Source organism: Mustela erminea, chromosome 18 (genome assembly GCF_009829155.1).
Source record: "Mustela erminea isolate mMusErm1 chromosome 18, mMusErm1.Pri, whole genome shotgun sequence".
Lineage (NCBI taxonomy): Eukaryota > Metazoa > Chordata > Mammalia > Carnivora > Mustelidae > Mustela > Mustela erminea.
Genome location: NC_045631.1, coordinates 32,327,486 through 32,352,140, shown reverse-complemented (window position 1 = coordinate 32,352,140; position 24,655 = coordinate 32,327,486). Strand labels below are relative to the sequence as shown.

Genomic DNA, 24,655 nt, shown 5'->3' with positions numbered 1-24,655 from the left:
ATTAAATTATAATTTAGTTACTAATTCTAACAGCCACCTTTTATTGAACACTTACATATTATGGGCACATTAATAGCACTCTTCTCAAAAAATTCTGGGCAGTTTGCACACTTGACAATTGACCCTGGGCTGACACCCTCTACCCAAGACCTTGGGTTGAGAGAAGTGATTGAGCCATCTGAATGGAAAAACTAGGCTTGGGGTGGCTGTGTTCATTCCAGTAGTAATACTTCCATGTTTCACATTAATAGGCCACTCAGATCTCCTCGAACCCATCAACGTCTATTCCTACGGCCCCAGCTCTTTCTTCTGTTATTGTTCCCAAGAGCTCTACTCTCACACTGGTCCCAGAACAGGTAACAACAGTGACAATTATATATATTGACGACCCTTTCTAACTTACCAGCAGCGCATATACAGTTTATTTCTTCTTCTTTTTATTGATTGATTGATTTATTCAAGAGAGAGCACAAGCGAGCATGCGTGCAGGGGGAGGGCAGAGGAGGAGGAACAGGGAGAGTCCCAAGCAGACCCCATGCTGAGCGCAGAGCCCGATCTCACAACCCTGAGGTCATGACCTGAGCCTAAACCAGGAGCTGGATGCTTAACCAGCTGAGCCACCCAGCTGCCCCTACAGTTTGTTTATTCTTAACAGCGTTAGGAGGTAGGGGCACATTATTACTTTCACTTTATAGAGGAGAAGATTGAAGCTTAGTATATGACTTAATCATCATTCAGTTCAAAGTCGAATGAATCCTTTGGATTCTGTCTGATTCTAAAGCCCAAGCTCTTAGCCATTGTCCTTGGCTAGTGGCTTTGTCTTTGTGGAGACTGGGCTGTGGAATGGATCTTGTGTCAACCAGCTGATTCCTGTTGCTTTCCATAGGACTGTCCGTATCTCATTTCAGGGAGCTCAGTAAGTGGTAGCCTTATTACTGGCATTAATTGTGCCAACTGACTTACATTTGCTTTTTTTGTTTATAACTGTTTATCAGACGTCCAGCTAATCAGTTATTACTGATGCTTATTTATGTTCTGCTCTGAAGGAACTGCCATTTAAGACTTTGTATTATTATTCATATTCTATAAAAATTCATGTGATTGATTCCTCTTAGAATTTAATGCAAGGAGAAAAAAAGTGTTTTTCTCTTGATTTTTTTTTCTTCTTTTCTAACACCATGGGAAGTAGAAAATGCTCATTTTTCCCCCCTTGGTTTTGCCACTAATATTTGCCATTTTGTCCAGGTTCCTACTATAGTCACCTTTTCCCTTCTCCATATTGATTCTAATCTGACTTTTTTCCCTTTCACTTTTAACTTTCTTAGCGCATATTTCTAGCATGAATCTAGAAATTTGTTATGTAAGATCTCAAATCCTTTCAGAAGGTAACAAATTGTACGTTTATTAAACAATTAGATACTTAAATAAATTTGAAATATTAAATTCGAAAAAGTCTTTTTTCTACTAGAAAATATCTCCTTGGTAGCAGAAAACAAGGTAACCATTCTTCATGTCACACTTGTGATTGTGTTGCTCCCCACAGATTGGAAAGTTGCACAGTGAATTGGATATGGTGAAAATGAATGTGAGAGTGATGTCCGCCATATTGATGGAGAATGTTCCTGGGTCTGAAAACCGTGAAGACATAGAGCTTCTACAGGTGTGGTATGATTTCAAGAACAGTCACACAGTCTTTTTAGGTGTCTTCTATCTCAAGGCTCTAAGAATAACTTTAATATTGTCTAGTTAATCTTCGGTGATTTCTAAACTTAACAAGGAGATGTGAGGAGGTCTTCATCACAAACGTAATTGTTACTTAGGCATGGTTCTTAATCTCTCACAATAAATGATTTAACAATGTCTTGGTCATGTATAATCTCTGTTAGTCGCTGTTTTAAATATGCACAAGTTGTCTTTATATCCATCCACTCAGCAAACATAATGAGTAACAACAATGGTGCTAAGATATAGAAATGAGGAGACTGAACTAGTCCCCAAGGAACTTATGTCTAGTGAGCAAGATAGTTTTGTCAACAGCCAGTTTAAATTAAGTATTGTAGATGCTGAAATAGAAATTTGTTTATCATGCATTGGGATCAGGGGGTGGGGGTACAAGGAGAGTGGTGAAGGATTTTGGAGAGGATTAGATGAAGGCAGTACTCACTCTGTGGAAGAAGACATGAACAGTGCATTTGTACCTGTATGTGCATGTGAGGAAAACCACTGGTAGTTCATTATTGCTGAAACCATGGCCCTCCTAGACGTTTCCCTGTGTCTGTATATCCCTCTAATAATTCTAATTCCCAATTTAAATTTTTTTTCTTTCTTTTTTCTTAAAGATTTTTTATTTATTTATTTGACAGAGAGAGAGATAGCGAGAGAGGGAACACAAGCAGGAGGAGTGGGAGAGGGAGAAGCAGGTCTCCTGCTGAGCAGGGAGCTGGATCCTAGGACTCTGGGATCGTGACCTGAGCCGAAGGCAGATGTTTAGCGACTGAGCCACCCAAGCACCACCCCCCCTCCAATTTTAAATTTCAGAACACACATTAACACATTAACTTAGAGGGGGGAAAATCAGTTTCTAAGTCTTTTTCTCCACACCAAGTTACAGAATTTTATCTTATTTTTACATTCTTTGACTCCCACTCCCCACTGCTCATGCTGCTGTTCCCGTTCCTTTAACTTCTAAGACTATTAATAGGTAACATTGTTCTTGATCATTGCTTACTTGAGAAATAAATGGTAAAAATTTCCTCTTTCAACATTACTACTTGAATATTCCTGCTATGTCATTGAATCACTACTAGTGGTAAACTTGGAGCATTTGCATGTCCAAAAGTGTCTTTTTGCTGCCATATCAAGTGCTAATAGTTTGGCTAGACACAAAATTCTCAGGACAAAATTCTTCAGTCCTTCCAAATACTGCTCCATTGTTCTCTTACACCCAGTGGTGCTGATGAGAAGTGTGAGTTAATCTGATTCTATAAAAAGTATTTTATAAAAAGTTTTTTTTCTTATTGCATTTATGAGTTCTGTTTACCTTAATATTTATGAAATTTCACTATATGTCTAGGGATATCTGTTTATATGTGCCTGTGTGTGTTCCCTTTATTTATCCTGCTTAGAACATGATAGGCCTTTTTACCCTATTCCTGTCTGGATATTTTTATTCTGGGAAATTCTCAGCTTTCCAAGTAATTCTTTTCTACCATGTGGTCCCTTCATATGCAACTTTTCTTAGATGACAAAGCTTCCAGTTGTATTTTTCTTCTCTCTCAACATTTTTTAAATACTTTTTCTCTTCATTATTTTGTGTTGTAGTTCTAGGCAATTTTCTCCATTTCATGCATTTCTCTGAAGTTTTCACATCAGTTTGTCTCTTCAGCCCTTCCCATGAACATTTTATTTCAAAAACTATGTTTTCTCAGGGCACTGGAGTAGATCAGTCAGCTAAGCATCCAACTTTTGGCCCAGGTCATGATCTTGAGGTCGTGAGATCCAGCCCTGCATGGGGCTCCTCGCTCCGAGGGAAGTCTGCTTGAGATTCTCTCCCTCTGCCCCTCCTCCCGCTCTTTTTCTCTCTCTTTCAAATAAGTAAATCTTCTAAAAAATTGTTTTCTTGGGGCGCCTGGGTGGCTCAGTGGGTTGGCCTCTGCCTTTGGCTCGGGTCGTGATCCCGGGGTCCTGGGATCGAGCCCCGCGTCGGGCTCCCTGCTCAGTGGGGAGCCTGCGTCCCTTCCTCTCTCTCTGCCTGCCTCTCTGCCTACTTGTGATCTCTTGTCTGTCAAATGGATAAATAAAATCTTTAAAAAAAAAAATTGTTAAAGTTTGGATTTTTGTAACTTTTTTTCATGGATATGCCCTCTTCTTCTAAGATAGTTAGAAATTGTTAAATTGTTAAAGTTTGGATTTTTGTAACTTTTTTTTCATGGATATGCCCTCTTCTAAGGATAGTAATTATTTTTAAGTTGCTTTTTCCATTTGCTATATAGATTCTCATTTCTTGATTGCAAATTCTTAATCACTTCTTTCAGTTACATTCCTCAGGTATGTGCTGGATTGCTGATAGTGAACTCATTTGTGGGTGCAATTCCCTGGCATCAGCCTGCATTCTGTGTGACACAGCTCACCTGTGCCCGTGGGGAGGACACTCGCAGCGACCTGTGCTTGGTACCATTTTCAGAGTGTGCGGGATTGGCAGGGGATCATGCTGGATGGGACATGTTGGTAGCTGGTCTTCTGAGTTATATACTTCCTATATTTCGTTCATGCTACCAGTAACTGGAAGTAAGACCCCATGTCTCTGACCCAAGCATGACTCCCACCTGGCAAGAGATACTCCTGTCTCAGCTCTCTGGTCTCAGATGTGGAGAGAGGCATGGGCCTGCTTGTCCTGCCTGGTTGTTTCACAGCCGACCCTCAGCTCTCTCTTAGCTGCCCTTTGTGTGATTTTGTTCTAGCCTCTGTAGTCTCTGGGCGTGGCGTATCCATCCTTCATTTTTCCTTGATTTCTGCCGCAGCACTCCTGTGGGCAGTCTTCGATGTCATGGGTGGTGCTTTCCCCTCATCCAGGAGTTAGCAAACTGTGGCCAGTGGGCCACATGCAGGCCTTGGTCTGTTTTTATGCCACCTATGAACTCAGAAGGTTTTTAAATTTTTAAAATGTTTAAAAAAAAAAAAAAGTTCATGGGTGTCTGGGTGGCTCAGTCGGCTAAGGGTTTGCCTTTGCATCAGGTCATGATCTCAGTGTCCTGGGATTGAGCCCCTCACTGGGCTCCCTACTCAGCAGGGAGCCTGCTTCTCCCTCTGTCCCTTGCCCTCACCCCCACCACCGCTGCCACTTGTGCTTTGTTTGTCTTTCTCTCTCTGTTTCTCTTGCAAATAAATAAAATCTTTTATAAAAAATTCATTTTGGGCACCTGGGTGGCTCAGTCAGTTAAACAACTGTCTGCAGCTCAGGTCATGATCCTGGGCAGATTGAGTCTCCCATCGGGGTCCCTGCAAGAGCTTCTTCTTCTTCTTCTTTTTTTTTTTTTTTTTAAAGATTTTATTCATTTGGGGCACCTGGGTGGCTCAGTGTGTTAAGCCTCTGCCTTCGGCTCAGGTCACGATCTCGGAGTCCTGGGATCAAGCCCGGCATCAGACTCTCTGCTCCGCAGGGAGCCTGCTTCTCTGTCTCTCTCTGCCTGCCTCTCTGCCTACTTGTGATCTCTCTCTGTCAAATAAATTTTTAAAAAATCTTAAAAAAAAATAAAAATAAATTAAAATAAATTAATTAAATCTTTTAAAAATTTTTAAAAGTTTGTGTCTTAAGCTATATCTGTGCAGGTTCACTTCCAGAGATTCCTAGGGAGTCAGATAAACCTCTTAAGGAACCTGCACCACCCCCTACGCACTATTAATGGATTTGAGTTTGTGGTACCTCTCAGGTACCCAGAGATAAGAAGAGGATTTAAAACCACAGCTTGAGAACCTAAAGCCCCAAGTGAGGAGTGGTCAGATCTGGTCTGTGCAGGTAATTGAGGACTTTCTACTCACTACAATGGCAGAAGGGAACCCTAAAGGGGTAGAAGCTGAAGGACACTATAACTCAATAAGAGGGCTCCTGGGAGGCTCAGTTGGTTGAGCGACTGCCTTCAGCTCAGGTCATGATCCCAGACTTCCAGGATCTCGTCCTGCATCGGGCTCCCAGCTCCTTGGGGAGTCTGCTTCTCCCTCTCACCTTCTCCTCTCTCATGCTCTCTCTCACTCATTCTCTCTCAAATAAATAAAATCTTTAAAAAAAAATTTTTTAAATAAAAAAAAAAGTAACTTGATAAGATTTTTAAAAGATTCATGTGGTGATGTTGAGATAAGTTCTAAAGAAGTAATACAAAATTCTAGGAAACAGTTGAAGACATCATTTACCACTTATCTTATATTACATTCTGTGTGTGGGAAATGACCTCTGTGGTCAAATAAGTTTGCAAAACTACCTATTATATTTCTCCTCCTGGAGGTTCATAAAGCTTCTTAGTATAGTAAAGGTCCCTCAGAGTCTTTTTTACAAATGTATTTGACCAGAGACTCTACATTGCTGAGCATGTTGGCGTCCTACAGAACATCAGCATAATATGCCTTGAGAAACAAATCAATATTTTAGATCAGAAGCTGTAAGTGTATTACTTTTAGAGTATTTTACAATGGAACCTCACCTCATTTTGCTAAGGAATCTTGGGTTTCTTGGCTTTGGACAGATCATTTGTTATCTTTGGGCTTTGCTTCTATATGTATAAAATAAAGAGCTAAGAGGATACTTAACAAAGGTAGTATTAATATATCCAATTAGGAGACGAAAAGGAAAATTAATCATTAAATACAGTTCCTATGTATTAATCCTTTTTAAAAAAATCCTCCACTGGGGCACCTGGGTGGCTCAGTGGTTAAGTGTCTGCCTTTGGCTCAGGTCATGATCGCAGGGTTCTGGGATTGAGGCCCGCATCAGGCTCCCTACTCCACGGGAAGCCTGCTTCTCCCTCACCCACTCCCCCTGCTGTGTTCCCTCTCTCACTGTGTCTCTCTCTATCGAATAACTAAATAAAAATCTTTAAAATTTAAAAAAAAAAAAATCCTCCACTGAAGTTTTTACAGATAATAAATTTTTAAAAGGTTTGTATTTTTATTTTTTTAAAGATTTTATTTATTTATTTGATAGAGATCACAAGTAGGCAGAGCAGCAGGCAGAGAGAGAGAGAGAAGCAGACTCCTTTCTGAGCAGAGAGCCCGATGCGGGACTTGATCCCAGGACCCTGAGATCATGAGCTGAGCCCAAGGCAGAGGCTTTAACCCACTGAGCCACCCAGGCGCCCTTGCTTTGTTTTTGTTTTTAAAGATTTTTTATTTGACAGATGGAGATCACAAGTAGGCAGAGAGGGAAAAGCAGACTCCCTGCTGAGCAGAGAGCCCGATGCAGGGCTCCATCCCAGAACCCTGGGATTGTGACCTGAGCCGAAGGCAGAGGCTTTAACCCACCATGCCACCCAGGCACCCCTATGGATAATAAATTTTGTGACTCCTGATGTGTAATAAGCATGTTAACTAAAATTTAAAAATTAAACATCAAAGTAAGACCATGGGATGAATAGTATTTTTCAGAAATGGCCACAGCAGTATTTCCAGTGCCACACGAGCTTCCCAGGCTTTCCAGAGCTTCTAAAGTGACATGATTTGTGACTTTTCTCCTCTCTTCATCCATCTGTGGCAAACAGTCCATCATTAAAAATGTACGCTGAAACATCCCCTTTAAATAAACGAATCCAGCTTTATACTGTGTGCCATCCTGGAGAACACAGAAATGGTTTTTGGGCCAGAGTCCTCGGGTACAGATGTTTGATTGCGTTTTGCAAGGATGATGCTAATATGCTGTTTGGATGCCAGCACTTAGGGCTCTGTGTTGCCTTGAATAATAAGGAGACTTGGGGTGTAAATCAACATTACAATACCACTCATGGGCCGTTGAAGCTGAATGCGTTCTGGCACCTGACCAGCTTGTTGTATGGATCCTACTGAATGTGTAACTTTATTTTTCTTTTTATGTTTCTCTTTAGTAACACAAAGAGATCTCATGAGGAGTGATCATCTTACATTCTTTTCACAAGAATTGAAATCTTTTTCTTGGACACTCAATTAGTTCATAAAAGAAAACTATTTCTCTTCTCACGACACTTCTTGACATCAAGTGTGAGAGGTTCCCCCCCCCACCTCACATTAGACAGTTCTGACACTAACTACCCAGAGTTAGCACAGACCTCACCAGGGAAGGGCTCAGTCCTGGGACACCATCCCCATTGAAGTGCCTGTTGCCTGTTGCAAAAATCTGAGGATTCCATACTTCTGACCAGTAAGCTGTAAACTGGGGGTTCCCAGAACCCCCTCCTTTGGTTGGACCGTTTGCTAGAATGCCTCACAGAACTCAGGGAAACATTTATATTTGCTGGTGTTATGAAGGGTACAGATGAATAGTCAGGTGAAAGATATATAGGACAAGGTCCAGAAGGCTGCCAAGAGCTTTAGTACCCAGGGAGTTGGGATGTAGATGTGTTCACCTACCTGGAAACCTGCTAAACTTCTTGTTCTGGGGTTTTGCGGAGGCTTTATCACATAGACATGTTGACCATTACCTCTAATCTTCAGCCCCTCTCCCCAGGCAGAAGATGGAGGCTAGGGGTGAAGTTCTGAGCTTCTGATTGTGGCTTTGTCTCTCTGGTGACCAGCCCCCTTCCAGGAGCCCACCAAGGGTTGCTTCATTAGAACTTAAGATGCTCCTATCACACAGGGAAGTCCCAGGGATTTAGGAGCTCTGTGTCAGGAACGAGGGTCAGAAACCAATATATATATTTCTTATATTACATATAGGTTAGCTATTAAGGTGTCCCAGCTGTGTATGGGCTTTTTTGATCCATCATCCCATCTTGATAGCCTCCAGCTTCTCAAAGTTACTGTATCTTTGGGTGCTTTCAAGCCCTGTACCTTTATTGCCTCTCCTATCCTTGGGGTCCTATATGGTTTTTCAGCCTTTGAGGGTTTCTCATTTTTTTCTTGAATGCTTAGGCATGTATGTTAAAATAGCATTATATTATATCCAGCATTTTTTTTTTTTTTTAGGTATTTTGTTATCAGGAAGGTTTTCAGGCTCCTGAGTAGAATACTGTGCTGGAAACCAAAAACTATACAGCTCGCTTTTTCTAAAAATTTAAGTAAAATTCGCACAATAAAGAATCAACTAGGACACCTGGGTGACTCAGTCGGTTAAGCGTCTGCTTTCAGCTCAGGTCATGATCTGGGAGTCTTGGGATCCAGCTACATTGGGCTCCCTGCTCAGCGGGGAACCTATTTCTCCCTCTCCCTCTGCCTATACACCTGCTTGTGTGTACACATGTGCATGTGCTCTCTCTCTCACTCACGAATCTTTTCGAAGAAATAAAAAGAATTAACCATCTTAAAGTATATGCTGTAGTGGCATCTAGTATGTGCACAATGGAGCCAGAACTTTTGGAACTAGTTCCAAAAAGCAAACGCTGTACCCACTGAGCAGTCTCTCCCCCTTCCTGTCTTTGCCCAGTTCTACCTACCTGCTCACTGTTTCTGTGAGTTTACCTATCCTGGATATTTTATGTAAGTGTAACCATTGACTGCGTGGCTGTCGTGTTCGGTTTCTTTCACTTCTGCATCACTAACCTTGTTTTCAAGGTTCACTCATGTAGCACCTGTCAGAGTTGCATTCCTTTAGTGGATAATATTCCATTGTGTGGATATGCTGCCTCTTATTTATGCATTTATTACTTGATGGACATTTGGGCTGCATTCACCTTTTGGCAATGAATGCTACTATGAACATTCATCCACCAGTTTTATTTTGTATTCCTGTGTTCATTTCTTTTGAGTGTATACCTAGGAGTAGCACTGCTGGGTTGTATGGTAATTATGACTCTGGGTTTAACTTTTTAAGGAAGTATCAAACTGCTTCCCATGGTGGCTGTACCATTTTACATTCCCACCAACAACGTACAAAAGTTCCAGTTTCTCTGCTTCCTTGCCAACACTTGTTTTTCTCTGGGTTTTTTGTTTTGTTTTGTTTTTTAAATAAATAGCTGTCTAGCAGGTGCGACACGGTATCTTACTATGATTCTGATTTGTGTTTCCTAATGACTGATGATACCAAGCATCACTATATAGCTTTTGAAAAGGTAGAATACCTCATGTCATCCTTGCTTGGAACCATCCAGTGGCTTCCCGTCACACTTGGAATAAAACCCCTGCCTCCTTATCCTGGCCACAAAGCCCTCCCTGAGCAGCTCCTGCTACCTCTCTTTCTACAGCCCACACAGCCCTTCTCTTTGGTCCATTACACTGACCATGTTCTGTGGACACACCGAGTTTGTTCTTACTGGGGAGGATTTTGTGCTCGACTGTCATGATCCCCCTCTCTTCTAAAGGCCAACTTTTTCTCGTGACTCTGAGCTGAGTATGTCACCTCCTCTGAGAAGTCTGTCCTGAGTCCCCAGGCACTGGACTCTTGATTTGTCTCCTGCCCCATCACCATTTCATCCTCCCCCTAACTCTAAGATGCTTTTCTTGAATATTCAACTGCCTCTGCCTTCCAGAATGGAAGCTCCACAAAAGTCATCAGACCTAGAGCTTAGCTTCTGACTCCCAGAGCAGTGCCTGGATATGATATAGTCACTCAAAAATACCTTTGATAAATTAATGTTTTCTTTCCCCAGATTTTGTGTAATTTAAAATAAAAATCTTGGGCTCTTGGGTGGCTCCATCAGTTAAGCTAACTGTCTTCCTTCAGCTCAGGTCATGATCTCAGGGTCCTGGGATGGAGCCCTGCATTTGGCTCCTTGCTCAGTGGGGAGCCTGTTTCTCCCTCTGCCCCACCCCCCACTTTGCACTTGCTCACTGCCTCTCTCAAAAAAAAAAAAAAAAAAGATAAAAAATAATCTTTGGGGCACCTGGGTGGCTCAGTTGGTTAAGAGTCAGACTCTTGATTTCAGCTCAGGTCACGATCTCAGTGCTGTGGGATTGATCCCCGCATCGGGCTCTGTGCTCAGTGCTGAGACTGCTTCACACTCTCTTTCCCTCTCCCACTTGTTCACTCTCTCTCTCCCTCAAAATAAATAAAATATTTTTTAAAAAAATCTTTATCCTTGCTATGAGAGAGACTGAATCCTTTTTTTTTTTTTTTTCTCATTTCGATGGCTGGTTGTCCAAATAACATTTACTAACAATTCATACCATCTCCATTAATTTCGAACACTCCTTCATCATATTCTGCATTCTAATACAGGGACATCCTTCTGGAGGCTGTTTTGTTTTGTTTGATCTGTTTATTCAGCTCTGTGCTGGCATCCTACTATTTTAATGATTCTCAGTATGTATTTTCATGCCTTTGTAGGGTTGGTCAGTGAAACAGATGGCATGCTCAATTTAGATAATTTGAGGAGAGTTTAATCAAGGTACTATTTATTCAGCAAGATATTGCAGGGTTTAGGGAAACCACAGGAGCTAGTTCACTATCCTCTGCTGTTAACTAATATCCCGAGGCCTAAATAGACAAGAGGGAAGTTTTGCCAGAACCCAAAGGAAAGAATAATGGAGGTGCTTTTGGTGGAAGGAGTAGAGGGAAATATATCCAGATGTCACTCTCCTGACTTCCTTCAACTTCCTGCCAGTGGTACTGCTTGCTAGGCAGGGGACTTGGTGAGGTGATCCCTATCAGCCAGGCCCCAGGGCATGGAACAGGCCAGACTGTGTGGTTGGTGCATCTGGAGCATGAGAAGCATTCAACGCGTAGAAAACTCTGAATTTCATTGGCTTTTCATGTACATACACATTAGCAGTGGTCACAGTCTTATTATGCAATTTATTAATGTTAAAACCAGCCTCTGTACTTGGAATCTCCCCTGTTTTTGTCTGTGGGTGCTTACCTGCTACTAGCTCTTCTGTTTGTTGGAGCCCGTTTTCTGTCTGTGTCCCTCCATCTGAGATCTGGTATGTCTGAACTCCCTTCTTGGTTCTTTCAGGCCAAACAATTAGATCCTGAAGCCCCACTACCTAGCCGGGCTCCTGCTCTTTGTGAAACTCGTAGGCGGGGAAACTATTTTGTGTGGTACACACCTTTCCCTGCGGCCATGTAGCTCGCGGGCTTTGACCTTCATTGGGGATGGCCCCAGAATGGGGTACAAAGATTCTGAGCGGTGTCCCGTCTGAGTGTTGTGATGCATGAAGAGTGTCAGCTCTGGTCACAGGGTTGAAACGTCGTGGAGCGAGTCTTCCTTGCCTCCTTCGCGTTTTACACTTGGCTTTGGGCTACTTTACTCTTCCGTACCTCTTGTTTCAGTCTTCTGTTTTTGTCTTAGTCTTCTGTAGGAGAAAGCAAGCTCTGATTTTTTGGGGTATAACAGGAGATGGGGCACCTGGGTGGCTCAGTTGGTTAAGCGTCTGCCTTCAGCTCAGGTCATGATCCCAGGGTCATGGGATGGAGCCTCACTTCTCATCAGGCTCCTTGCTCAGCAGGGAGCCTGCTTCTCCCTCTCCCTCTGCCTGCAGCTCCCCCTGCTTGTGCTCTCTCTTGACATCTCTCTCTCTGTGTCAAGAAAAGAAATAAAATCTTAAAAAAAAAAAAAAAGTGCAACTGGAGAAATCCTTAGTCTAACTTAGTAGAGAAATTTAAAATCAAGTCAATCTAAAATTTCATCCTATAAGGATTATTTGTTATCAGTTTGGAGGAGGGGGGTAAAAACAGTAAAATAAAAAGCCCTCCACTGGACACTTACTGCCTCTACCATTCAGAAACTTGGGGAAGGGACTTGCAGTGTCTCTGAGACTATCTTCCTTCCTTTACGGTGGCAAGTCATAGACCTGAAGGGAGAACCTTGTTCTCCTGAACCAGTGTTCTATCCATTATACCAACTTGCTTCTCATTTTGAGTCCAGAATTAACTTTCTAGTATAGGTGGCTCACCTGTTTTTTCCTAGCTCTCTAGCTAGGTTGGAAGCAACTTAAAGGCAGTGACCAAGTTGTATGCTTTTAAATCCATACAACTATGCATGTTTACGTATAGCACATACTTTGTACACTGAATGAGTTCATTAAATTTCTTTTTTTAAGATTTTATTTATCCATTTGAGAGAGAGATAGAGCACAAGCAGTGGCAGAGGCAGAGAGGGAGGGAGAAGCATACTTCTGCTGAGCTGGGAGCCCAACCGTGGGGTTCGATCCCAAGACCTGGATATAATGACCTGAGCTGAAGGCAGAGACACTTAATCAGCTGAGCCACCCAGGTGTCCCGAGTTCATTACATTTCTGTTGAATTGAATGGATTGATGCTCTTTGTTGAAGAATTAATGATTTTAGGACAAAGGAGCTAAGGAGCTATTGAAGACTAAGGCTTTTGGGGAAACAAAGTTTTGATAATATTTGGTTAGGAAAAAGGATCAGGATTCTACTGAGTTAATGATCTTTTTGAGTATAATTTTTTTTTTAAGACTTTATTTACTTATTTGACAGAGAGAGAGGGATCACAAGTAGGCAGAGGCAGGCAGAGAGAGAGGGGAAGCAGGCTCCCAGCTGAGCAGAGAGCCTGAGATCATGAACAGAGCTGAAGGCAGAGGCTTAACGCACTGGGCCACCCAGGTGCCCCTTGAGTAGAACCTTGACCATTAATTTATTCAGCTGATATCTGTAAGGGAAAGGACTATAAGCAAGTGTTGCTGAGAACTGTTCAGCTTTAGGTTGGGAGGGGTAGTTTTTAATTTTTTTCAGATAAAGATGTTCTCTGGAGCTCCTGCAGTCTGGATGGGGAGAACAGAGAGGGAGGAAATATGTTATGGGCTGATAATAAGAGTATCGCCATGCAGATATTATTTCGAGAGAAGGCTTGCAAGAAACACATTTCTTCCCGTTTTCTTTTTCAGGGAAGATGGTCAGGCACTTCAGTTTTTCTTTTTATCGAGTTGCACTGTGTTGCTGAAAGTGGGCTGCTTACAGTTGGAGTTGAAAGTGCAAAAGAACCTCCTTCCTTAATTCCTGAGTCCTCCCTGGAAGACTTAGAGCCATCTGGATGTCAGGAGGAGAAGCCCTTAATGAGCTCTTTTGTTTTGCTCCAAAGACTTTTGAATTGATTGTTAAATTCCCTTGAACTGAGAAGCCTACCTTTGCTTTGATATGGTATTTAAGGGGGGCAATTCCAGGGGCTCTGTGAGGGACATATGCACCAGCAGCTGTTACTCTGTTTTGACTCTCTCCCCCTCTGGTTCCCCACTTCCACAGCCCTGCAGGTGCCTGCCAGTGGGGGATCTTCTGACCCATCCTCTGGGTTCATGGTGCTTGATCTAGGCTCTTTCCAGGTGGCGTGGCCCTCCTCTGAGACAGACATCAATTGCAGAGATCAGAGTGGGCTGGCTTTTGAAGAGGTTTTTCAAATTCTGCTCTGCAAACCTGCTGAGAAATGTGGTGTTCCTTTCATGTTTCCATTCCATCTGTCTTTTGAGAGGGCAAAGAGAGGGTCTTCTTGTGACCGGGGGCTATTGATGTTGGCTGCAAATTCATTTCAAATTAATTTCTACATTTTTGTCATGGGCATCTAACAGCCCTTGTATTTCCTTGATCTTGACATTGCTCTAGCAAGGCTGCCAATGAGCAAGAACAATTTCATTATACTCGGTAATGGGAAAGTTCCCCTTCATCATGGGGGTTATGTTAAATGCTGTTCTTTTTTCTCTCCTTGGAATAATATTGGGTCCTGAGTAAATGTGTATTACAGGGTTGTATTAGCTATCTAGTTAACTTTCCAGTGATACTTCCTTATGCAATCATTAATACACTGACTACCCACTATGTGCCGGACACCCTGGGGTTTCAACTTTACCATTTCCTTTTTTTTTTTTAATAAGATTCTTTTTTTATTTATTTGACAGACAGAGATCACAAGTAGACACAGAGGCAGACAGAGAGAGAGAAGGGTAAGCAGGCTCCCCACTGAGCAGAGAGCCCAATGTGGGGCTCCATCCCAGGACCCTGGGATCACGACCGGAGCTGAAGGGAGAGGCTTTAACCCACTGAGCCACCCAGGCGCCCCTACTGTTTCCTATATTTTATTTATTTATTTTTTAGATTTTATATATTTGACAGAGATCACAAGTAGGTAGAGAGGCAGGCAGAGAGAGGAGGAAGCAGGCTCCCTGCTAAGCAGAGAGCCCGATGTGGGGCTCCATCCCAGGACCCTGGGATCATGCTGAGCTGAAGACAGAAGCTTTAACCCACTGAGACACCCAGGTGCCCCCCCCACTCGTTTCCTATTTTGAAAACAACCCTGCAAGATACTTGTTATCCTTGTTTTATAGATGTGTAAAAAGCAAAACAAAACCGAATCTAAAATTTAACTAGAAAAATCCCATGTCAGGTATGCATACGGGAGTGGTCTTTGTTGTACTGAGTCTAAAGTCTGCTCTCTTTGCACTATTCCAGGAGACCATACGAAAGCCAAATTTAGCTTACCACCTGTCTTTGTTTCATTAGGATATGGCCAAACCTACTTATTTGCATATTACCCAAGGCTGCTTTCATGTTATAATGGCTGAGTCGGGTAGTTGTGTTCTCTGACAGAGAACATATGGTCCACAAAACAGAATATATTTAATATTATCTGGGCCTTTAAGAAAAAAGTTTGCCAAAAAAAAAAAAAAAAGTTTGCCAACTTCTGCTGATAGTGGCCACGTCATTAGCAAATAAGACAGTTTTTCCAGCTGCAGATGCGGGTTACAAAAACCAGAGTCTATCCTTTCTCTGTCTTTATTGCTTTTTTGCTTTTCATTTCCCTTTGTCTTCTAAATATTTTTTGTTAGGATTCTATAGAGGGTAGTGGTTTTTACTTCTGAGTCCAAATGTCAGTGACTAATGCTCTGATGGGTTTATTTAGAGATTTCCTGTCAGGACTCTTGTAATAGATGGTTAGAGATTCTAAATGGTTTTGACTGTCTTTCTTGAGGGGAAACGAGTCAGATAATGGAATAGTCTGATGATCTAGCAAGTTCTGTCACTCTCATTTTGAAGGTATTCTTCCCTCACCTTAATGGACTGTTAATGTTTACAAATTCTAGTTGGGGTGGCTTTGAAGAAGTATGAGTATTAGTTATATGCTCCTCAGGCTTGCCTATAAGGGTATAAGTTGTAAGGCAGCAGTTTTCAAATTGTCAGTGTACATAAGAGACACTTTAAGATGCTTACTTTAAAAAAAAAAAAAAAAAATTCCCAGACCCTCCTCAGCTCTGGAGATTCTGAATCAGTGTGTCAGCTGTAGGTGCCGTGATGCTTATGAGGAAAAGCTAGTTTGGGGAATGCAGTCCTGGCTTAATGTAGTGACTCCAAACAAGAACAGTATCCCTGACCTTTTTTTTTTTTTTAATTTTGGTTCAGTTTACCTTGGAATCTGATACTGTTAATTGTAAACTTTAAATATTTATTTGAGTGAAATGTAATAGGAAAATTGTGCCACTATAAATATATTTTAACTACTACTTTCTTCTACTATCACTAATAGCGACAGTAAGCATTTTGTGTTTTATGTAGTGCTTTATAGTCCTAGAGTTCCTCATTTCATATCTCATTTGCTTTTTATGTCACCCCTTGAGGTAGATGTGGCAACCAGTATAACTTTCACTTATCAAATGAGGAAACTGAGATTTAGAAAACAGGTGATTTCTGTATTCTGCGGTTGTAAGCAGTACCTCTAGAATTCCCATATACCAGTTCTAATTTCTACTCTAGTGTTCTGTGCAGTGTACCGTAGTATTCTTATGACACCTATTTTGGTTTTTAAAGGAAAATATAATCATGTGTAACTCATCGCCTTCTGATAAGAAGGACAAGTGTTACATAATTAAATACTTTGGTAATCTCCCATAGGTGACTCATGGGGGACGTGATCAACCGACATACACGCATTGGTGCATCAGTTCTTAATAGGACTTCCCTAGTGTGGAAAATGAAATGTTTTTCCTTTCTTTGGCAGAAACTTTACAAGACAGGTCGGGAGATGCAGGAGAGGATCATGGACCTGCTCATAGTGGTGGAGAATGAAGACGTTACCATTGAGCTAATTCAAGTGAATGAGGATTTGAATAACGCCCTCCTTGGATGTGAGAGGTGAGCTGATGTGCATCCTCTCCACTCTCTCCCACTTGTAGTTTCTTCCAGAGTGACTCGGCATTCTTGTAAGAGTACCTGCTGGGTGAATACTAGGTTAAGATCAAGGCTGCCTTCCTTCCAAGAGAGGGAATGTGAGCCTGGCCTTCTGGGAGGTTGTGATATGGCTTGCAAGAGTAAGGGCACGTCTATGCAGTGCCGGGAGCATTCTTGGGCATTCTCGTGCAGCACGAACATCTGACCACAGCAGGGCCTGGATCTTATTCACCTGATAACGTCTGCAATGAGCACATTGTAGATGCAAACAGATGAACAGTATAAACAGAGCATCACAGTAAGAGTAAGGTTTATCCTAAGTTTAAAATGGACAAGAACAAAGAACAGTGCAGAGGAGAGGGGACGACATTGTATATGAAGAAAACAGTCTGTACTACACCAGAGCAGTAGTTGGGGGCATTCTGTATATGAGCAGAGTTGTTCTTTTTTAATTTCCATTCAGAAAACGATGAAGGCAAAAATTTTAAATACTCACCACTTTGTCACTAATGTTTTCGCCTTTTTTCTGCATTTTTATAGTTGTGATCATGTAAAAAAACATACGCTTCTGTTTCTCTCGATTTTATTCACCGTGTAACAAGTATCTCTGTGGTCTGTGCTTTGAATTCCTTTTGATAAGCTGTTATGTTTAAGCGCTCCATAATAGTCTATGTCTTTCCCGGTTCACTTATTAGGTGTTTTAGTTGTTTCTAATTCCTTCGTTCATCAAAATAAGAGTCTTATAATCTATTGGAATAGACAAGGCTCTAAGTCAGGAAAACGCCTTTAAGTACAAGTAGACACACTTGGAAATTGAATTAAGTGCAGTGAAACAAAGTGCAGGGGGTCTGCTCGGTAAACGTATCAGCCAGATGTAATCCAAGTGCAGAGGAGGGAGGGCAGTGTTGATGAGGAAGTGCAGGTGTGGTGAGTACTGCAAAATGAGGGGGCATCAATGGGGCACGATGCAGAGCAGGAGCTCGGAGGGTTTGTGAAGCTACAGAAAAGCACACAGGCCTGGGAAGAGAGTGAGCAGCCAGGATCCAACCTCCCTGCCCTCCACCAGGAGCTAGGGCATGCCTACACTGACAGGTGACTTTTTCCTCTGTCTTAATGTATAAAAATATAGCTTCATGTGGAATCTAACAAACAAACAAAAAAAATCCAAGAAAAGCAAAAACAACACAAAACCAACCACGTTCGTAGGTGCAGAGGAATGCAGTGGTGCTTGCTAGAGACACAGGAGGTGGGAGGTGGGAGGTGAGAGGAATGGGGAGAAGGGAGTCAAAAGGTTAAAAAAAAAATTAAAATTAAAAAAATAAAGGAACAACAATCAAATGTCGTGTGTGGGCTTTGCCTGGATCCTACTTTGAGCACGCTAACATTAAAAAACATTTAGTTGCTAATGGGAGAAATTTGAATATGGATGGAATATTAATTTTTTTTTTAGATTTTATTTATTGATTTGTCAGAGAGAGAGAGCACACAAGCAGGCAGAGTGGCAGGGAGAGGCAGAAAGAAAAGCAGGCTCCCTGCTGAGCAAGGAGCCCGATGTGGGGCTCGATCCCAGGACCCTGAGATCATGACCTGAGCTGAAGGCAGTGGTTTAACTCACTGAGCCACCCAGGCACCCCTGGATTGAATATTAATTAATATTAAGAGCTTAAGGAGGAAAATACAATGGTTAAGTCAGTGGTTAAGCAGAAAAATGTCTTTATTTTTGGAGAATGCCTTCTAAAATATCTAGGGATGAAATGTCATGGTTATATATTTTAATATATTTATATTAAATAAACAATATATTTAATATAAATGTAATAAAGTTATATAACATAATTTTAAATACTTCAGCAAAAAAATACATAAAGCAAATACGGCAAAAGATACGCAGTTATTAAACTTAGCTGAGGAATACAGGGGTCTTCAGTATATTGTTCTCTTTACTTTCCTATAGGTTTGAAAGTTTCCTAATAAAAAGTTAAAACAAATGAATCTGAGTTAACAATTAAAATCTTTTTTTGTTTGTTTTTTTGGGGTTTTTTGTGTGTGTTTTCTTCTGAATTAACAATATTACCTATATAAAACAACTTATTTCAGTGTTTTTAAAATATTGTGTAAAGCAGTGTACATAAATACACCCAAAGATCCATTATTAGGAACCTGAAAAAAGAAGGAGGGGAAAAAAAGCCCCATAGCCCCAGGCAAGTCTCCTGGTCTCTTTCCAAAACTATCCCTAGGACTTCCTGTCTTAGTAATTCCAGAGCATCTGAGCTCCCCACACTTTTTCTAGATCCTCATCTCTCAATAGGAATGATGTTGGCGTTGTGGGTGAGACACTTTTCCCTTGTGTGGACCCTACTTAGTGGTTCATAATGGAAATGGGGGAACAGGGCTGGATTCAAAAAAATTTTTTATGAATCAAATCTTGAGGATTTCTGGGAAAACCGCTTACCTTTTTAAGACTTAAGTTTGTTCCTGTCTATTAAAGAGGATAGTATTACCTCTTTTCAAGGTTTCATTTTTGTTTTGAGAACTAAATGAATTAATGTATATAAAAGCATCTTGGGGAGTGCTAGCATGTTGACACTCATTAAATATTAATTTCTCCCTCCTCCCCATTAGTATCCCACTGGGCCATTTAACTTACTGATTAGATTTTTCTGTTGATCCACGAATGAACCAAGAGAATCAGTGACATAAAACCAGTAGCTGTGAAATGAGTTTTTCCTTCTTATGTACTACCTTATCAGAGACCACAGGCCCTTCATATGAAAAGATGACTGAGCATTGATTGAGCATGTGAGCCCAGCAACCAGTGTTGTCTGAGCACTGAACAAACTCAACTTCTTGCCTTTTGTTTTGTGTGGCATAAATCTTGGTTAAGTGGGAAGATAGCTCAGGAAGACCACATGGCTGTCAGCAGAGTGCTGCCTTCTGGTTTTCATTTTGGCGAATTCTATTACAAACCATGAAGACCATGGACTCATAACTTCTGAAGGGGAGTGTCTAGATATCAAGAAATTGGGTTCCTTCTGTGAATGGCTCCTTCCGGTTCAGCTCTGAACCATGTGTGCCAAAAGCAACTGCAGTCAACTGTGGGACAGAAACACTTAAGTCTGAAGCTTCAGAGAAAAATATTTTGCCCCTGGAAAAGATCATAGTCTTGGTGTATTAGTTTCCTATAGCTGCTATAACAAATCATCACAAATTTAGTGGTTCAAAACAGCATAAACATATTACCTAGTTTGGTAAGAGTCCAAAAATAGGTCTTGCCAGGCTAACATCATGGTGTCGATAGGGGTACATTCGTTTTTGGAGGCTCTAGAGGAGAATCCATTTGCTTAACTTTTGCAGCTTCTCAAGGCTGCCCACTCTCCTTGGCTCATGATTCCTTTCCACCATCTTCAAAGCCAACATCGTCTCGTTGAGTTTTTTAATATTGTATCATTCTTGCTTCCTCTTCTGCATGTCTCTTCACATTTAAGGGCCTCTGTGGTTACATTGCTCATCTGTACAGTCCTGGCTAATCTCCCTATTAAGGTCTTCCTATTAAGGCAACCTTCCATATGCCTTCCAAGCTAACACATTCACTGTTCCAGTGATAGGATATGGGTATCTCGGAAGGGGGGAATCTCCATTCTGTTCATCACAGTCTGCCCTCTGTTCCCCCAAAGATTCTCATCCATCCATGTGCAAAATACATTTGCCCTATTCCAACATCCCCTAAAGTGTCTGCTCATTACATCTAGAGAAGAGTTGTGCAAATAAGAAAACAAGTTTGTTGCTCGAGGGTTGATCTGTGAGGCTGGTTCATACCCAGCACATAACTAATGTAGAAGAAGCTAGTGCCATAAGGAGGTGGAGGAAAAAACGTGTTTTAGAAGGGGAAAAATCCTTAAACCTAAGTGCATGTTCTAATTTAGTATGTTGCTAAGGCAACTCTTAGTTTGCAAAGCATTTCTGCATTAATCCACCTGTATTATCTTTCTAGGGGTCACCCCTGAAAATAACTTTCTAAGGAAATGCTTCAAATGCTGCTATCCTCTTTTAGCAGGTAGAGAACTGAGGATCAGAAGTTATATCCACGATCCTACAGTTTTGTGATAATAAAGCTGACACTTGATCCTTGGACTACTGCCTTCAACTTCACTATTCCTTCAAAACTATTGTTCATTTATTTATCTGCTCTCTTTATTCCCAATGTGCGAGCAATGTAAAATTGTAAAGTTCAATATTTTTAGTAGATATCAAGCGTCATAAAAATCAAGAGAAACAATGAAAATAGGTTGAATGTATTTGAATTTTTATGGAACAGTATTTATAATGGGATTGGAAACAAGTGAAATATTTAAGAGTAGTTAAGTGTGGGGATGCTAGGTGGGTTAGTCGGTTAAGCATCTGACTTCGTCTCAGGTCATGATCTTGGGGTTCTGGGGTTGAGCCCTGTGTCGGACTCTACACTCAGTGGGGTGTCTGTTTCTTCCTCTCCCTCTCTCCCTCTGCCTCTTCTCCTGCTCATGTGTACTCTCTTTCTTTCTCTCTCAAATGGATAGATAAAATCTGTTTGGTTGGTTGTTTGTTTCAAAAAAAAAAGGTAGTTAAATGTGTGCTATGTTTATAAGGTAAAATATGCAGCCACTAAAAATTGCATTTCTGAATAACTGGGAAATGCTCACAACACAACTGAATTAGGATACAGAACTATGTGAAATATAATCGCAAATAAGTTTAAAAATAGATTAACTTACAGAAAAAGATACCAAAAGAAAATACATTGTGATATTAATAGGGACCATTTCTAGGTGATGGAATTACAACTAGGTTTTTTTTTTTTTTTTTTAAGATTTCATTTATTTATTTGAGAGAGAGAGAGAGTGAGCGCATGAGCAAGCCAGGGGTGGGAGTGGGGAAGGGCAGAGGAGAGAGAGAGAACCTCAAACAGACTTCACGTCCAACACGGAACCTGATGTGGGGCTTGATCTCATGACCCAGAGATTACAACCCAAGCCAGTTATCAAGAGTCAGATGCTCAACCAACCGAGCCATCCAAGCCACCCCTATTACTAGTTTTTAATATACATTCATTTTCTCATAGTTTTCTCTAAAGGCATTACTACTCTTACAAAATGGAAAGAAAATTTTTTAAGGTTATTAACATACTTTATTAGGAGTCAGTGGGGATGAGGCTGATTATCTTTGTTCCTGAATATTTGTGTGTTAATAATTTGTTAAGGATTATAGCATTTCACCTATTTTTTCTTTCAAATACTTAAATTTTTCTAACTCAAACAGATTCACTCGGAACCAACAAAGGATTTTGGAGCAGAATAGGAACCAGAGGGAATATGCCAATGTAAGTGAACAGAAATGTTATAAAAAACAATTGAACATTTTACAAATTGTAGGGAATGAGACTTACCTAAAACAAGTCTTAAAACAGAGGAGATATTCATTAACAATTTGGAGTGGTTTTGGTGGTGGTATTTGCCTTAACAACTCGATATTATTAAGCTACTAGTGAGAGGTCTTAAAAAGATTGATTAAGCAGCAACTCACGTAGATGGTGAGATGCGATTAGTACGAGTGTTGCCTGTTGAATAGAGTTCTTCGAGATGCATCCAAATAGGATTTTCCTTTAAAAAAAAAAAAAAAAAAAGTCCCTGGGGAGAAAGCCATGATAAACTGAGATTTTTTTTCTGAATTGTGTTTTTGTTTGTTTTCAGACTACCAGTGAACCTTCTGCCCCATCCTGTGATCTCTTGGACCTTAGGCTTAGTCCTCCAATGCCTAGGGCCACTCTGGGAGAACTCAACACCGTGAATGCTCAGCTTTCAGACTTAAGTAAATAAGCACATGGGCCTTTCAGACCAGCAGAAGAGCTTTATGTGAAACAGTTCCGCTTGGTTTCATGATTAAATGCAACCTGGGAAGGATTGAAGTCCGTTTGAATGTCAGAGAACTGTATCAGGAGATGTAATTATTCCTTGGCAAATGGTTGGGTCAAACCCAGAAGTGGGATATATGGGAGGGGGATCCCTGAAACTCATCCTCTGGCTTAGAATCGCATCAAATTCACCTGGTCTACTTTTATAGAGGTGGTTCAACATCATGGCCACACTTAAAACCACTCTGTACCACACACTATGACCTTTGGGTTTCTCTGCTGGGCTACAGCATTAGGTAAGGGAATATTTTTGATGCTGATAGAGAAAGTCAGGAATTAGGAGGATTGACCTACATGGTGAAATGTGGAGGAAAAAAAACACAGGTTTTTGAGGTAGAAGTCTAAGTGGAAATCCTCTGTCTGCCACCTTATAGCCACCCAACCTGTGGGACTTTTCTACTTTGGGGTGTCTCAGGATTATAGGAAGTTGAGAGCTTGGGGAGAAGAGGGTAGAGCTCCATATGTGCCCTGGCTTTTTACTTTTGTGCCTGAGAGAACAAGACACACAAAATTCTTTCTATTCTAGATCAGTTTGGGATTTCAGAAGACCCAATATAATAGCATTTGTTACCTTCACAACATCCTTTTTTGTGGCAGCATTTCTCTTCCCAGTTACCATTTAATAATGTCCTTTAATTTCTGTTTGAGGAAATGATTTTACGGTGGCAGAAATATCTGTTTTGTTTTGTTTTGTTTTTAATGTGTAAAATTGAGCCAGAATAACTGAATGACAAAATGTTTTTTTAAAGCGAAACAAGTCCATTTTTTGTTCTAGATTTTAGCTCTCCAAGTCCTGCCGTAACAAACAACTTGAACCCCAGTCTTCGTCCACAGGTGGATTTGCTAGCCTTGGAAAATATGGAAACACCCTTGTAAGTATGTCCAGTAATACCACAGAGGTAATACCATCTTCTTCTGATTCCTTATATTTAAGAAAGCATGACGTAAGAGGAAATGTAGAGCCTTGGGAATCAGACAGTCTTGCCATAGACTCTCAGCTCTGCTTCCTACCAGCTGCGTGACCCTGGATGAGAAACTTCACCAGGGTGAACCTTCATTTTTCTTCTGAGAATACTTCCTAGGGTATTCCTTGAGATGCTATATGTAACCCCTAATACAGCAGTCTAGGTGGTAAGCCTTCCAAAAATTATTTATTTTTCAGTGGTAACAGTAGGGGAAGAACAAGGGGAATTGAATGACAAGGGAGGTAAAACAAAAAAATGGCCACACGAATTATGGAGCACTTGCCATGGGCCAGGCACTTTGCTAAGCTGTGTTTGTTTATTCCATTTAATCTTTGCAAAAACTCTTGCATCTATGCTGTTGTCATTATGCCGATTTTACAGGAGAAGAGGCTGAGATTTAGGGAATTGAAACGGCCCAAGTTCATAGCTATGAAGAAGCAGGTCAGATGAATTGATAGGTCACCAGAAAAGAGAGATGGATGGTCCATAAACAGATGCAGTGATGCTCAACCTTACTTAAAATTATGGAAGTATAAAACTACAGTGACTTTTTATTTTTCACCTCACAGATTGGTAAGAGTCTGAATGTTTGTTAATGGACTTTACTGGCTGTGGAAAACAGCTACTATCATAAAATTATGCAGTTCTTACGAGGGGCAAGTGGTAATATCTGTTACAATTATAAATGCATTTGTCTTTGAACCCACCGTCTCATTTCTAGGAATTCATACTTGCTTATATGCAAAATGAGGTGTTCACAAGATTATTCTTGACAACATTTGGGCGTAGCTAATAATTGGAAATGACTCAACTATGCATCAGCTGTGGCCTAAATATCTACACAATGTATTATTACACAACCAGGGGACAAAAGTAGATTCTCTGTGAGGAACAATCACCAATATATTATGATGAAGTGAAAAAGTGTGCAAAGTAATGTATGTTTGCATAAGAAAGTAAGAAATAATATAAACATTTGCCTCTTTGTGTTAAGAAACACAAGAAGGATGCAGAAGAAACT

General features: G+C 40.9%; 1 protein-coding gene across 3 annotated transcripts in view; it reads left to right on the top strand.

The window, feature by feature from the left end:
• Positions 1–24,655, top strand: part of TOM1L1 (target of myb1 like 1 membrane trafficking protein) — a 56,643-nt gene that overhangs the window by 15,423 nt on the left and 16,565 nt on the right. For all 3 annotated transcript variants that reach the window (XM_032319779.1, XM_032319778.1, XM_032319777.1), the window contains exons 6-11: positions 252–356; positions 1,544–1,660; positions 16,556–16,689; positions 22,018–22,078; positions 22,449–22,566; positions 23,445–23,541. In XM_032319779.1, the coding sequence (XP_032175670.1) occupies positions 252–356; positions 1,544–1,660; positions 16,556–16,689; positions 22,018–22,078; positions 22,449–22,566; positions 23,445–23,541 (632 nt within the window). The remainder of the gene's footprint in view (positions 1–251; positions 357–1,543; positions 1,661–16,555; positions 16,690–22,017; positions 22,079–22,448; positions 22,567–23,444; positions 23,542–24,655) is intronic.